A 16,952-nucleotide genomic window follows, 5' to 3' on the forward strand; every position below is an offset into this window, starting at 1 on the left:
CCCCTGCCCTTTGCTCTAATGCATCTCGCTCGTCTGCACTGCACCATTTAGACAGATTCTCCCAAAAGCCATCCTCAGCCAGAAGAGCTAATTCACTGAGTAAATGTATGTCTTCTCTTTCTTTTCCCCCCAGACTCACTTTCACAAACTCTCTTTGGGCTTCTTCCTGTTTGCAACCATATTTGGTCTCCACTGCACTTACCCAGGTGGCTGACAGCTTCCTTGTCCCAAGGCCAGGTGGCGGCACCTGCAAGGTCCTCGCTCACTGAGCTGGCGAAGTAGACATTGAGGAAGTGGGTGCTGTTGAGCTGCAGCGCCGCCTTCAGCTCCTTCACACTCATGTAGGCCCTGGGTGGGGGGAGAGGGGAGAGCGTCACATGGGGTCCGCATGCAGGGGGGAGCAGCATGGCACCACACAGACTCTGATGCCCCCAGTGCTGCCTTCAGGGGGGCAGGGAAGCAGAGACCAGATGGTTAGGAAGTCCACAAAAAAGGAACCAGTACACCCTGGGGATATTATTCCAAGATCAGTGATGTCCTACCTTGTTAGCATTAAAATATTTACATGAACCCTCCGTACGTGACCTCATATTCAAGTCCCCACACACCCAGATAATTTCTTCAAGATAAACCCAAAGAGACTCTCAGTTCTGTGCCCCGAGAATGACCCCCAGGCCATGCTGGAGCGGGCCTTCTGACTCTCGGTCCCTGGCTCTTTCCGTCCCCCTGTATGATCAGCACTGTCACAAGACGGCCAACTGAATCTGTATTTCAGTGTGTGCTTATTTCCAGGCACTATTGTTTAAAGGGGAAGTAATGGCTATGAAAGAAAGTGAAAAAGGGAAAAAAGAGATGACTGACAGGTAGGAGAGGATATCATAAACCTACTGCAAGGAATATTAATTATACATATTTTTTCTCTTTCTAGTCGCTTAACCCATAGAAACTCTACCCCTACTTGAACTACCTTATCATACCGAGTGTCTTCATTGGTGGTCTTCAAAGCACATGGCAATATTATGTTTACACACAGAATCAACAGTCTACTAACACATGCCCCATGGCAATATTATGTTTATACACAGAATCAACAGTCTATTAACACATGCCCCATGGCCCATTAAAAATCAGGGAAACGAGCATCTGATCTCTTCATAAGCTCATGTATCATCAAATACCTTCATCTTCCTGGCATCAGGGAAACGTAAAATTTTACCGTGAGCAAAGAGAGCCTGCCACACTCACTGACAAGCTCGTCTAAGGGACAGTGAAACCACGGTCTGCCAGTCCAGAGAGGGGAATGTGCTTAGCACAGCTTCAACTGAACGACAGTTCACTCAACCCGCGCTGGCTCACACTTCATAGCTGCTATTCCAGCAGACAAGCTACAGGCAATGAACCCTCCCACCCCGTGCTCAGGTTAGAGCAGCACGACCCTCTTCTCTTGCCTGCTCCGTCTCCCAACTGCACTACTGATGCCATCGACCTAATCCACGTGCGGGACACCCCGGTGAGGAATGCCCAAGGCACAGAGATCCCAAAGATTGTTTCCGTATTCTTTGGAACAGGACCAAAAAGAAAAATAAAAGTAAAGAAACAAAAATGATTTTGCTTTAGAACAACCAGAGATGTTTGGGAGAGAAGGGATTGGAAAAATACCCTTCCTTATGGAGTTGTAATATCTTGGAAAAACAGTTCTCGGCCCCCCCAAAATCATCCAGGCCCATGAGGTGATGTCAGATATGATCGATCGGAGGGGTACTCCTGCTGCTGCTTTCCTGGAGACTGCTTTTTGGGCTGTCGTGTAGTTTCCCCTGAACATTAGTCACACCTTGTTTCCCTTTCTCCTTTATTAAAAATAGTTTCCTGCATCAACAAACTGACGGTTTGGAGCTGTGAGGGCATCAAATAATTCTTCAACATGCAGATGTTTCAAAAGGCCAGAAAAAAGGAGCAGAGGGGGCAGATGGGAGAAGAGGGAGAAGAGGGAGAGGGGGGAGTGGAGGGGAGGGGAAAAGGAAAGGAAAGTTAAGAAAGGGAAGGGGAAGGGACAGGGGAAGAGAAGGGAAGTGAGAGGGAAAGGGAAAGGGAAGGGAAGGGGAAAAGGGAAGGGGAGGGGAGGGGAGGCGAGGGGAAGGGAAAAGAAAAAAGAAAAGACCAGTGGGAACCAGAGACCGAGCCGCCGTGGAGCTCAGGGTACCATGGGAGAAAAGTCATACCCTCCCGTTCTACTCCGGAGTTCCCAAGAAAACTGGGAGCTGTTAACCTAACGGTTCTCTCTTTTCCCCGCCCTCTCTTTCCCAGACCCCCCTGGCCCTGGTGCGGTTTATCTGGGCTGTGTGTTACTGGCATCTCCATCTGCCCTTGGCTGCCGCCGCCGCCCCCTGTCTGTCCTCCCTCAATCCAGCAGCCCCACTGGCCTCCCGTGAGCACCCTCCAGGAGGCCTCCACGGAGCTCATTAGCTGCTTCTACTCCTCTCCCACTTCTCCTCGCCTGGCCCTCTCTCCAGCCGTGAATGATCCTTCCAGATGACAGTGGTTCTGTCCTGCTGGGGGCAAACTGGGCGTGGTCACTCCTACACTCCACAGAAATATAGATGGAAGCTGGCAAGTACACGGGAGAGAACACACATTAAAACACCTGAGACAGTTGGAAACAGTCACTAACCGAATGGATAGAACAATGCCTTGTTTTGTTGAAAACAAGGATTTTTGTCCAGATCATTCCCGGAACCAAAAAGGGTAAGAATACATGTCAGTGCGTCTGCTTTGCTTATAGGATGTCCGTCTATTATAACATGTATACACCATTTTAGACGTTAAATCAGACTAATGAAGACAGCCAGCTTGCCAACGAATGGGACCCGAGTCAGCCTCAGACCTAGCGTGGGGAAAAGTGGCCACTATTCATAAACACAGAGCTTAACATCCTGCTTCAGAAGCAGTTTAGTAAGAGATAGACTTGCCATCCAAAAGAACTTGACATTCAGTGGAGGGTGTGATGACATATGTAAATGTCACAGACATCAAGAGAGTCGTGCACTGACCAGACCCGTGTGGGACCCGAGAGATGAGTCACACCAACTGCTCACCTCCTGCCAGGATCCGCCTTTCCTCGTGCGCTCCACCCCCCAGACTGATGTGCTCACTGCATCTTCTCCTTGAGGGCTTGGACCAACCAAAGTGAAGCTGCGTCTTTACTTTTACAAAAGCTGTCTCTGAAACAAGCCCTCCTGGAGGCTGACGTCCCATGCTGCCGTGCCCACTGCTCACGTCTGTTACCTCCGACGTGCTCCCTGGAAGAATGCACACGTGCCTCACCGACTTCATGGCTGTGACCCACTGGTTTGGGATTGACCACTGCCCAGTGTCCAGCCTGCCCCTGTCCGTTGCCCCCCAGATTTGGTGCATTCATTGTGATTTCTGCCTTGCTCCCTGACCATTGTCCCCAGCCACACTCCAACATCCAAGTGTACACGCGAGCTCCAATTCCGGCTTTGCTTTTGACCAAGTGAAATGAAAGGATGCTCTAGTTTAATAGTCAGCTGATTAACTCTTTTGTAGACTGATAGAAATAATCCAAGAATAAGGCTAGAAAGAGGAAAAAGGATCCTGAGCTGTCTGACGGAAGGTGAACCAGAACCAAAAAGCGGCATGTTAACAGACAAGACAGGAAGGACGCGTGCGTGCCCTGAGGCTGGGACGCACGGCCTGGATCCCCAGGCCGAGTGAGCCCTGTCCAAAGTGAGGTCCTGACTGCATCCCATGGGTGGGAGAAGGGCCAGGTGGCCTCCAGAGCCCTCAGCCAGCTCCCTCACAGAAACAACTAGAGCCAAAGCTCCTTAGTTCTTTCTGTCTGTACTTTTATTGGCTTATGGTCATCTCCTCTCCAGGAATTAGCTGAAATCTCCACCATCTTTCCTTGCCCATTCTCTCCCACCCACCTCCATCTCTTATTCCCTGGACTCTAAATAAATGATCATGCCTCCTTCTTTGAGGATAAAATTGAGGCCATTCATCAAGATCTCTCTCTCTCTCTCTCTCTCTCTCTCTCACACACACACACACACACACACTCAAACATTTACTCCCTTACCTATTCCTATTCCCTTTCCTATGAATGAGGTTGCTGAGAAAATCACAGCTAACACCCTCTTTTTCCTTCTTCCTTCTCAATCCAAACTTCTTGAAAGAATAATTTCCTCCCCTCCCACTCACTTCTTTCTTCCATGTACCTACCCCCTAATCCTGCTGCGACCTGGGTTTCATCTTTGACGTCTTCAATCCTGGCGCCTGGGAACGTGACCTCACTGGGGAGCAGGCTCTGTGCAGATGATCGAGCGAAGATGGGTGTGAGGGCGGGCCCTAGTCCAGTACGACTGTGTCCTTGTAAAAGGCAGAAGTCTGGACATAGAGAGACTGCACAGAGGGGAGGTGGCGTGAAGACACCAGCAGGGTGCCAGCTGCAAGCCAGGAAAGGCTGGAAGCTATCAGAAGCTAGGAGAGGGGCCTGGAGCAGAAGCCTCCCTCCTCACCTTCGGGAAGGACCTTGGCTCTCAGAAGGCCCCCCCTCTCCCCCTCCCGCTCCCCTATTGATAACCCTCCATGTGAAAGAAGCTGGACCCAAGGAGGAACACACCAAGGCACATCATAATTACATTAGCCAAGATTAAGCAGAAGGAGAGAATCTTTGAAGCAGCAAGAGAAAAGGACACAGTTACCTACAAAGGAGTTCCCATAAGACTGTCAGCTGATTTCTCAAAAGAGACCTTACAGGCAAGAAGGGGCTGGAAAGAAGGATTCCAAGTCACGAAAGGCCCATTTTCTATCTCACTTCTTCTGAGAGACCCACAGTGGTCACCCAGCCTGAAACGAGCCCCTACGTCTGAGTCATGGTCATTCAGTCTAGTCTGTAACGCGATGGACTACAATATGAGATCGAAATGTGTAAGCCCGCTCTGGCAACATGTGCCAGCAGTAGAAATCCTGCCGCTGGATATTTCTCTTAAGGTGTGTGCATAAGTTTTAAACAGGCACCAACAAGAAGAGTATAATAGCAAAAAATATATAGTAACATGATAGTATAATAGCACAGCATATTATTCTAATAGTATAGTGTAATAGCAGAGAACGTAATAGTAAAATATAAATAATATAAATTTCCTTTAAGATGGAACTAGCAAGGTAAAGAGTATACAGTATTCCTACCAGAAGCCATTAAAAATTATCTAGGTCTCTTATTATTCCATTTATTAAAATGAAAGAATGTGCCCAACATGTTATTGAGTGGGAAAGCAGGCTGTACAACAGCAAGCTTAATGCAATTCTATTCATTTAAACCCGTACGTATATGTCAACCTATGAAGTAAACATATATACATACATATGTGCAAGAGCATTCCTTATTTCACTAGATGGACAAGGTGTCCAGAAGTCCAGCGCATGCCTTTCTCGCTGTGAGAGGGGCTCAGTACATCATCTTGCATATTATCAAACACTCCTCTAGTATTAGTTGAATGAATCAGTGGAGGAGACGGGCTGTAACTAGGAAATGAGACAGAGAATACCCCGCCCCTCCTTCTCTCCAGCGTCACCAATACTGCCCTGCTATAAAACCCCCTGAACCACAGGGGTCCAATTATATCCAAAGGAGCCAAACTTAGGACCTGCCGCCTCCGGCAGAGACCAAGAGGCAAACACACACCCCAGACAAAGGCCCAAATGTGCCCTCCTTGACAATGTTCTTGGTGACAAAAGACAGAGCAGGTTCTTGGCAAAAACACCGTACGTGATAAACTCTCGGGGCCTGGGCAGGAATGGACAAACGTCACTCCACAGGCATCACACCAGGTTTCAAAACTAGGAAGCTTTTCCCCAGAGGAGTGGTCCTTGTGGGTCACTGGAGTGGACAATGGTCAAAACCCATGAAGTATCCACTATTTTAGTCATGTTTTTGTGCTTCTTTTCTCCTAAAAGTCTTTCTTCCGTTGCTTTAGAACATTTTGAAAGGTTTTCTTCAAATCCTATTTTCAAGCAAAACATTCTTCTGTAATACACCACCCACACACCCCTGAAGTCCGTTCTTTTTGACGATACACATGAACCAAACTGAACTCAATTTTCCATTGACATGGGGCAGGCCAACGAATTCTATAAGAAAACTGATCATCGAACATGCTTTACGTCTTGACTTTAGAAGACAGGACAATACACTCAACGCAGAAAGTATTTACTGAGCATCTACTAAACCTCAGGCCCTGGGCCAAACAACCAGGACACGATGCTGAATAAAGCCCTTGAGAAAGGGCCTCTAATACAAAGGCCCAAGGCCTGGGCAAGAGAGGGAAGTAGTCCCTGAGAGCTGGAGAGAAGTGGAAAGGATGCTGGAGAGAACAGCAGCCAGACCTGAAAGGCCCTACAAACCGTGGTAAGACCTTCAGAGAGTGCTGAAGCAAGGGAGGGACATGGCTGGGCTTGAGACCGTGCAGAGAACAGACTCAAGGAACATGGACGGGGTCAAGGGAGCCTGTCCAAGGGCCGTGGCTGCCTTTGAGAGTCATTTAGGAACAGAACTTACAGGAACTGGTGATTGATGGGATGAGGTGGCGTGAGAAAGAGGAAGAGTCCAAAATAATTCCTGGGCTTTTAAAGGGAGTAACTGGGTAGCACAATTCCCTGATATTGAAAATAGGAGAAGGAACAGGTCTGGGTGAAAGCCTGAAGTCACCTGTGATAATCGAATTACAGATGCTCGATAGAGACACGTACATGTGGTCCTTTAGATCTGAGCAGTATACACATTCAGAAAACACAGATGCACAGACAGTAATAAAAACTATGGAGTGAATGAGGCATACTCATCACAACATCATGTGCTTAGGAAACCAGAGGTGGGGGAAGAGAGAGTCCCTTCTCAAAAACATGTCCAGACTTGTGCAATCACAAACTCTCAGGAGAGACTATATTAATTTTGCTCTGTTTAAAAACATATTTACTCATGAATCGGATGTCATGAGACAGTGAAGGGGTGATCTTCCCTGAACCTCTCAACAGCCTCAATCGGCCCAGGAAAAGGCGTATAGAGCATAGGAAGAAAAGGCAGAGCATGCAGCCCCGAGGAGGGGCAGCCGTAAGGAGCAGGCAGAGAAGCAGGAACTGGCAAGGAGGTCTGAAAAGCAGTGTTGAGGAGGTCGGGAGAGCTCCAGGAGAGCTGTTGTCTCCAAAACCAATCCAAATGTTCCTGGTGGTGAAGTAAGAGGGGGCCAGGAAAGTCCCCATCAGAAGTAGAAACAAGGGGAAGGTTGGTGACGCTGGCAGAAGTAGTTTTGGAAAAGCCATAGAGGCAAAAGCCACTGCAGTGGCTTGGAGGGTGAGGGGTTTCGAGGATGAGAAGCTAATAGGTGTAGACAAGCACCTCGCAGTGAAACCAGGGGGTAAGGATGCGGAAGAGGAGGGCCAGTTTCTACATGGGAGATTGAAGCATTACTAAATTAGCTTTTTACTTATTTTATTTATTTATTTTTAGAGCTGGGAAGGGAGGGAGAAAGAGAGGGAGAGAAACATCAATGTGTGGTTGCCTCTAGCGTGCCCTGCACTGAGGACCTGGCCTGCAACCCAGGCATGTGCTCTAGACTAGGAATCGAACCGGCGACCCTTTGGTTCACAGGCAGGCACTCAATCCACTGAGCCACACCAGCTAGGGCTAAATTAGCTTTTTAAAAGGCACCAGTAAAGAGAAAGAAAAATGAAAAGAGAGGAAGATATAATTAAGAGATTTCAAAGCAGAAACCAACAGCAAAGACCCAGCTCGCACAGGAGTGGGTGGTGCCCCACTCAGGCAGGTACCCCCACGCCAGCTGCTTGAGTGTTGGAAGCTACCAGCTCACTGCTGGCTGCTTTCTTTGGAGAATTCCCCACAGACGTACAGGAACTGCCTCACTGGAGAGCACGCCTCCCAGAGGCACTCCCAGGTAATGCCTGACTGGGGAAAGGCTGCAAAAGCCAGCCCCCGGCCCCATGCTGGGGCCCCATGCAGGGCGCATTCTGGCTCGGAGCTCCCTGCTAGACTCCAGCTGAGACCACAGGCTTGCTTGGCCCTTGCTCTGCCTTATCCAGCTCCCCTCTCCCCTTTCTGCGGAAAGAAACCCTTGGTAAATCACAAATCCCAGAATTTCTGTGTCAAGCACCACTTCCCCAGAACCCCCTGGAAGACAGAGGAACATGCCCCCAGCAATCAAAGGGGAGGGGGAGGGAGGAAAGAACACAAGCAAATGGTTTGGCTTTGAGGGTTGATGGCAGTGTTTGACAGAAGGCACCTCTAGGCTGCTTTCCCATCAAATAGAAGGTGAGGGAATCCCCGCAGAGTGGGAAGTGAGGTGATGGGCAGGGAAATCTGAGAAGACCAGACGGTGTGAAATGTCACTGTGGGAGAACTGGGAACAGGAGGCCCCATATTAGGGAGACACAGGGGGACTGTGTTGTGGCTGGGGTTCCCGAGAAAACACGCCCGTGCTCACCTTCTCCTAGTCTGGTTGTTGTAACTTTTACTTCCAAGTAACCAGAGAACTTCTGTTGCTAGTCATGCTTTCAAAGTACACTAGCGGGTTCGTTCCTAGATGTGGAATTTATAAATGTGGATATAATAGTAAATTGTGTTACTTATAAATTGCAGGTATGCTTAAACTATATATATAAACTTCAGGCTGTCCTTCCATCCTCAGCGTTCTGTAAAGCCGTCCAGTGCGAGGTCACCAATAATCTCCCAGCTGTTCGTTCATCCAGGACACCTTCCTGTGCTCTCCCCGACCTCACCGAGGCATCTGGCATCACTGACCACTTTCCTCTTGGAACTTCCTCTTCACCTGGCCACAGTACGTCCACATTCTCCTGGCTCATCTCCTATCCTACGATGCCCTTTGCCATCACCTCTCACGGGCCCTTCTCTCTCTCCCCTTCTCTGCTCTCAAGCACTGCTTTCCCCAGGCCCATCCTCTGCTTTCTTACTCACCATGCTCTACTCTCTCCAAGGGTGACATGTCCAATCCTGCAGCTTCTCCTGCAATGATGACTCCAAAATGTGTCTGTGGCTTACACTTGCCTCCTGAGCTCCAGGTAAGTACATCTGACTGTCTGCTGAGCATCGTGCCCTAGATGAGATCTCAAACTCAGCCCACCCTCCTTTCTCATTTCCAACTCTTATGTTCCCCCATCACGGGCACAAGCCTCATCATTATTCTGCATCTGCTACTCTAGAAGGGAGTTATCTGAAACTCCTCTCTCTCTCTCTCTCTCTCTCAATTCCACATCCAATCAATCACCAACTCCAGGAAGTTCTCTATTGAATATTTCTAAAATCGCAGGCCACTCTGCCATTGCTCACGCCAGCATACCTTCTCTCGTGGTTTACTGAGCAAAATCCCTGCTGGCCAGCCTGTCTCCAGACTTCCTCTGCCTTCTTCCACCTTCCTGACGGGAATCTGAGCAAACCACTCACACGCTTACAACACATCAATGGTGGCCAGGGCGTCTGGGACAAAACCCAAAGGCCTTAATAACCTTTCAAAGCCCCTCATGATCTGTCCCCCTGCTACCTGTCTGGCTTCACCTCTGGCCATTATTTCTCTTACACTGTTTTCCCAAATCCCCAAAGTACCCACTCATAGGTCTGCACCTGCATTATGCACCCTCGTGGGTCCATGGAAGTACACAAATATTCTTTTCTGCGTAGAATGCTCTTTTTCCGTGACTTGTCTGCTAACCTATCCATGATCAAAAATTGGTCCCAACCACACATTCGGTGAAGCCAGGCGCTGCCTTCCCCAGTCCGTGCCCTCCCAGCCAGCACGGGGGCATTGTGCTGTAACTGGAGGGAAGTGGCAGCTGGAGTCCAGAGCCCTTCCTTTAACGTGGTGCAGTACTACCCCTGATGATGGACGAAGTACTTCTCAGTATTGAGCCCCTGAGAGGAATTGAAACAAATTCCCCTGTGGGAGATCCACACAGTGTATGCATACAGAGACCAGCCATTTCTGCATCCATATCTGACTCCTTTTGATAAAACAATTAGGTGCAAGGGACAGCCAGATAATACAATAAGCATTTTAAAAACAGACTCAGAAACTCCAAGGACAAGTCTCTCTGGTTGTAAGGAGTTTTCGGAGACAAAGATCCAAACCCACCGAGGCTCCTGGGCCCTGCAGTAGGGGCCCACGGCTCCCCCAGGAGCTGCCTGGTGCTGCTGCAGGGCTCATTAGTCACCCTGCCTCCAGAGACGGGGCTCCGGGGGCCACCTCCTCCCCTTTGTGGAGCCCAAAGACTCCACATGGAGATCCCATACGTGTACCTCCTGACGAAGAGGCTTTTTTAACGGGAGAAGTGTTCTTTGCCTTTTACATTATCGCTTGTAAACTTGGATTCTAGAAAGCTGTCACCATTCCTGTCCATCTGAAAGTCGCAACTGTTGTAGCAGCTGAGAAAAAAAGAATGCTCTCTATGCCCACAGCGATGCCCTCCTCGGTCTCCCTCTCCACTCACACCTTCTGGCTCAGCCCTCACCCTCTCCTCTCCTCTGAGAGTGGGGACCAGAGGCCCTGTCCTTCAACCACTCTGCTGTGCTTCCTCTCGAGGAGGACAGGGCCAGTGTTCTGTCTAGAGAGCATGCTTCCTCGCTTCCGTCTCTCTCCCTCCCCGCCCCTGACAGCACAGCTTCCAAGCTAGGGGAGGATCATGTGTTGGCTGAGCCTTCACAGTCAGGGTTCGGCCTAGCGATGACTCACACTCTTGTGGTCTCCTTGTATTTACCAGGGATAGTCTCCTCCAGCTGGATTTCCCTTCCCCTGGGCAGCCTACAGCTAAGCCATCTTTCCATTTTATTCCTGCCGCTCCAGCACTCTCCACATCACCCTTTCACCACCGACGCTCTCCAACAGGTGTGGATGTGTGTGTGCGTGTGTGTGCACACTCCAGGCCTCAGACCGACACCTCTAAACTGCAGGCCACACTCCTCCTGTGCCTCCTTTTGTCTGGTCTGTAAATTAAGAACGGTTTGACATTTTTAAAGAGTTATAACAAAGAAGAGAAAGGAGGAGGAAGAGGAAGGCAGAAAGAATGCAAGAAAGATCATAGAGGTGGCTGAACGCTTAATGTATTTACTGTCTAGCCCTGTACCAAAAAAGGTTTGCTGACTTCTATTCTACACCAGGTAGCCTCCAGGGCATAATTCTGAATTCGGGCAGTCATAGGCTTATGGGTCCTTGAGCTGCTGGTATTTCGTCATTTTTTATGACCCACACAAATTTATTTTGCTCAACAAGTATCCTCTGCAATTATATATATTGTCATTTAAACTGTAAAATATGAGCAATCATGCCTTTCTCAGCTTTTTTATCCTTTCGGGCGAGACTGGCCCATCTCATTCAGAGGCATGTCTAGCAGGAAGGACGGCTTGGGCACGGCCCAGAAAAGTGGAGCCTTCCCTCTCACCGGGGCATGGAATGAAAAGGAAATTCTGGGAGCATGAAATCTCTCTGCCTCACAATTTTATCTAAGTCTGGTTATACAGACAAGCTGCTGCTGGGTGCTAGAGCTGCGCAGCAGTTGTGGGAGTGACGTGGGCATCTGAGCCGGCTTGGCTGCGAAAGTGCACACAGTAACTCAGACCTTCCTGACTCGTCTCAGTGCTGGTGGCGACCCCTGCACACCACTGTCACCGCCCACAAGCCCTGGAGACCAATGTGATGGCGAGGGTGACTCAGATCAGACTGAACTTGATGAGAAACCGTGACTCCTCGAATGCTCTTCACAGAAGGAAAGGGCATTGACATTCCATGGTAAAAGGGAAAAAAGACAACAGGAGTGGAGTATAGTCCCTTCTTTACTCCAAATACAGATTGTTAAATGTTCTGCGACCTCCTGTTCTACATTAAACTAAAATTTGCTTAAATGCCTAGGAGACAGCCTAAGGAGACATAAGGAGTGCGGCTCTGAATTAAGATGACCCGGCTCGATGCGGGCTTAGCCATTTGCTCGTCTCACTGGGAGCATTAGGTCCTGTTGCTAAACATGGCTCACGAGCTGACAAGTGATTGTGACCATTGAACAAATGAACACAAAAATGAGCTAAGAAGTGAGGGCAGTAACAGTACCTACCTCCTAAAGTTGCTATGCAGGTTAAATGAAATACTGTATATAAAGCACTTCACAAAATACCAAGTGCACAAAAAAATTGTTATTCCACAAACATATTTGAAAATGGCACACTTTTTGTTTTTTAAAATAATGCCTATTTCAAAAACAATGGAACGCAGTTTCACAAACTGATTTCAGCTCGGAATTAGGCTCGTTTCCAAACGCTAGGCAAGGAGTGGGAGGGGCAAAAGGAACAAAGACAGAACTTATGACTTGCATCTACTGTTTGAAAATTTACAAGAAGAATGATTTACTTGCGAAGAAAATTCCTCTTTTAAAGAATGAAAAGGGCAAATTAGACCTCAATTATCATATTCACCCTATACCATGCAAACTTGTAGATGGACCTGTCTTTGCAAAGTCTTGCAAAGGCAGGTGAGGTGGCCAGGGCCTCTGGACGCACAGTTCCTGAGGCAGAGTCTGGGGCCTTGGGTCTCTGCTATTCTGATTCTACTCCAGTCATAGGAACAAGAGGATGGGTCAACCAACACCAACTACAAAAGGAAAGCAGAGATGTAAGAGAAAGGAGCAAGTGAGTGCATCTTCATTTTTTCACCCGGGATTTCTCCCAAAGATACTCTTACAAGCTGCAGACAAAGACGGGTGGGTCATCTGTTTAACCTCATCCTTCACTTAAAAAGAAAGTCCGCATTCCCAACTCGGAACTGTTAACAAAATTGTTTCAACAAGCAGCATTCTTCATTTGTCTCCCCTAGACGCACACACGTACACACTAGCACCTTCCCTAAAAGCCAAGTTTATTTTGATGCCAGAAAGATGGGGTGTCCCAGATCAGGGCCCTCTGCTCCTCAGCAGACATCCTAAAAAGGCTTTCATTTCCACATAGAAAAAGGCTGCTGCAGAATTTATTAGAGGAAAGTTCACAGAGCTCTGATTACTTTCTAACTAGAAAGAGAAAAACACAAAATCCAAGAGTCCTAATCAGATCTAGTTGGCACCTGGGAATTTAGAGGGGCTAGGAATTCTCAGCGACCCCCTGTGCCGAAGCCCGGTCACCCACACGTGGCACACCACGAATACAGTAAATACTTATATCTATTTGTATTTACCCCATATGCCACATTGTAAGTTCACTGAATATGCCTTCCTTCTTTTTGTCTCCCTTAAAGAACCTATGTTCTAGGAGAATACACTCAACAATTATTCCTTTCATAAGTGAATGAACCCAGGTCTCTATGTACCAATAAATGTGTCACTTATACTGAGAATTTCCAAACTTCTCTGTGCATTACAATCACCCCTGAGATTTGCTTAAAAATAAATGCAAATAGAGTCCAGGTACCAGAATTTTTTTTAAAGCTGATGATTTTGATATACAACAAAACTTGTGGAGCTCTAATATATAAAATTTTAATGATGGAAAATGCTTTGAGGCAGTGATCCCAAATATTTACGTTTAACTCAGAAGGTGAAATCAGCTCACCAATTTGACCACTTCCCCTTTTGGAAACAGTGTTAACAAAATCAAACTTGTTTGCCAATGTTCCCCTTGACCTTCTATCCAACTGGTTACTCGAAATGACCAACAGGTATGGCCAACCTTTCTGAGAAAGCATCTGCTCAGAGAGATTTGCTAGCCATTTAAACTTAGAGCTTACTCGAGTCCCAATAGCGAATTCTCGTCCTGGCTACCCAAATTCATTGCTAGGGAATCGTTAAGCCACTGAAAACCTCAAGCCTCAGTTTCCCTTATCAAAATACGGAAACAAAGAAATAGGTGAAGTCGATATTTCTGAAAATGCTGTGATTACCTCTGTGAAATGAAACAGCTCCCACAGAAGTTCTCTACTAATTGACATACCTGTCACTTCACAGTGGTACCTGTGGGCTCTCAGCAGTAGCGGAGTGCATCCGTAAGAAACCATCTTATACGGGTGCCACAGAGGCACCTTGAAATAGCATGGGGGTCACTGTTATTGGCTCCGAGTCCCTGGTTTCAGAATCGATGACACGTGTCACTTGGCGCTCCTGGATCTGCGGGTTCTGGGGCTCCAGGACCCACGCCTGGTGACGTCAGGCAAACTCAGGGCATTTGGCAGCACTGTGCGGGGTGCTGTGAGTGACATCAGTTTTGCAGTTCCATTTGCCATGCAATTAAATTACTACAGAACGAAAACTAGGTACCACACAGTAAAATGTGCATTCCCCTACTCTGGTCCAGTATGGCTCTGCATAAAGCAGCCACAGGGGAAGACTGGAAATGATGTGAAAAGGTCAGCCTTAAAATTATTTTAATTCATTCACACACAAAAAAAGAAAAACAATAAAATAAACAACAAACCCAGGAAGACTTAATTTCCAAACCAAAGGGACTGAGGAAACTTGCGTGGAAAACAGAAGACTAAGGGAGAAGAAAATAAACGCTGGGACCGGGCAACAGAAAGAAAGGAAGAGAGGGACCTCCCGTCTCTCCAGGGCTCCTGTCTCCACTGAAGCAGGACAATGTCCAGCCAACCCCCCTCCCAGAGATGAGCACTGTGTTCGTCTCCTGAAGCCCTCCAGCCCCCGCCCCCAGCCCAGCCAGACCCCTGCAGCGGGCGATCTCCACTCTGTGCTCCACACCCTCACCTAAAACAGAGGCAACAGGTTTTCAAATACCTTTTCAAATAAGCCCACAAATACACAGATTGGTCCCTACTAATTCTTGGTCCTCAACACCTCAGTTGTCTAGCAACCCAACGTGTGTCTAGTAAGCAAATTCCCTCCATGTCCTTCACGACCGAAAATCCTTTCTCCTTCCCTAAACCATCTATCTACCAAGCTAAATCCCACTCAACTCAACCGTAGATGATGTTTGCCCCAACACATTGAGGAAATGGGAGCTCAGTGGCAGCACTTCATTGGAATTGCTCCTTCCCAGGTATGGACATCTCCATCATCAGCTCTCCCTCCTCCTGCCTGTGCTCCTCCCTGCAACCTGCGCAGTGGGTTCTCTCTCTTTCCACCTGTGCATCACTTCCCTTGTCTGTCAGCCCTCCTCGCTCCCATGCCTCAAAACCTTTGTGTTCTCCTGGCTCTCCTCCATTTTTAGAGAAATACCGCCTTTACTCGCAGCGTTCCGCTCTCTTCTTCCCTTCTCAGCCAGGGTTCTTCAAACACGTCATGGTCCTCACCTCCCATTCACTCTTCAGCACCCGTCCTCTGTACTTCGCTCCCCCGCATCGCTGAATTTGCCCGTGATCGCTCCACATTCTCAAATGCAAAGGAGGTTTTCCTGTCCTTACTTTGCTACCCCTCTCTACTGCACTTGATGCTTTTACTCTGTACTCTTTTTCTTTTCAACAGCTTTATTGAGCTAGAATGCATATAATACACAATTCACCCACTTGAAAGTGACAGTTCAATGTTTTTAGTATATTCACAGATATGAGCAACTGTCACCGAAGTCAACTTTAGATATTATTTTTATTGCCACAGAGAGGGGCAATAAAAATAATATCTCCCCTCCCCCTCCCCAGCTCTAAGCAACCCCTCACCTGCTTTTGCTCTCCATACATCTGCCTATTCTGGATATTTCATACATGTGGAAACATATAATCTGTGGTCTTTTGTGACTGGCTTCTTCCACTTAGCATCACGTTTTCAAGTCCCATCCACACGCTGTGGCATGCACCAACGCTACGTCACCCCTTTTCACAGCTGGATACTAGTCCGGTGCAGAGAGACCATATTTGTCTCTGACCCCTGCAGTCCCGCAAAAAATGCTCTGTCCCTGGTGTTCTGTGACAACAAGCCTCCTGGATTTCTTCTCTGTTTTTTCTCAGTTTCTTCCAAGGCTTTCTCTCCCAACCCCTCATCACTCACCCGTCTGGCGTTCACACTGCACAGACTCTGCCTGGGTGAATCCCTCAGAATCTACAGCATCAACTGCCCCGCACCATTCACACCGACCGTCAGGACGGTGTCCACTCTCCACACGCTGTTCACTGGGTTTTGAACCACTTGTCCCACCTTCTACTGGGCAGTTTTCCCTAGGGGTCTTTCTGAGCGTTTCAAAGCCAGTTAGTATGAAGTTGAAATGGTTTCCTCCTTCCACCCTTCACTCCTAAACCAGCTACTTCTCCTCAATTCTTGGTTATGGTGAATGGTGCTCGCCATTCGGGTGCCAAGGCCATACGTAATGAGTTAGCCCTTCCCTCAGGCCCTCCCCAATTCTACCAGCCCCCAGAGCCTGTGCAGCCCTCAGCGTCCCTCACACACCTGCCTTCTGTCCACCTTTACCCCCACTGCCTCCTTCTAGTTTTAGCATTTCTTCTGAGAGTTACCCAAACAACTTCCGCAATGTCCCGCTCTGACCCATTCTCCTTATTTCTACCAAATGCTAATTTTGTCACAACCTTTTAAATAATCTTCAATAGCTCTCCACAGTTTAGCACATGAGGTTTTTAATTACCTCTTCCTTGCCTAATTCTCTGGCATCAAGACCCGTTCTCCTAATACATTCTCTGCTCCACCACCATTTCAGATCCGTGTGCTTTTGTACAAAATTCTCATTTTGCCTAGAATATATTTATAAAAATAAATATTTTATACACGTATGAAAACATGTTTAGTTTGGTAAGGGTAGGAAGAAATATATTAATACATATATTAATGATCTCTACCTTTACCTAAAGAACTCATCACTCGCCCTGACTGGTGTGGTTGAGTGGATTGGGCACCCGTCCTGTGAACAGAGAGGTCCCTGGTTCGAGTCCCAGTCAGGGCACATGCCTGGGTTGCAGGCCAGGTCCCCGGTTAGGGGT

General features: G+C 47.9%; 1 protein-coding gene across 1 annotated transcript in view; it reads right to left on the reverse strand.

The window, feature by feature from the left end:
* Nucleotides 1-16,952, reverse strand: part of PAPPA2 (pappalysin 2) — a 207,889-nt gene that overhangs the window by 137,222 nt on the left and 53,715 nt on the right. The window contains exon 5 of the mRNA XM_024551729.3: nt 203-348. Within this exon, the coding sequence (XP_024407497.2) occupies nt 203-348 (146 nt within the window). The remainder of the gene's footprint in view (nt 1-202; nt 349-16,952) is intronic.

Source organism: Desmodus rotundus, chromosome 12 (assembly GCF_022682495.2).
Source record: "Desmodus rotundus isolate HL8 chromosome 12, HLdesRot8A.1, whole genome shotgun sequence".
Taxonomy (NCBI): domain Eukaryota; kingdom Metazoa; phylum Chordata; class Mammalia; order Chiroptera; family Phyllostomidae; genus Desmodus; species Desmodus rotundus.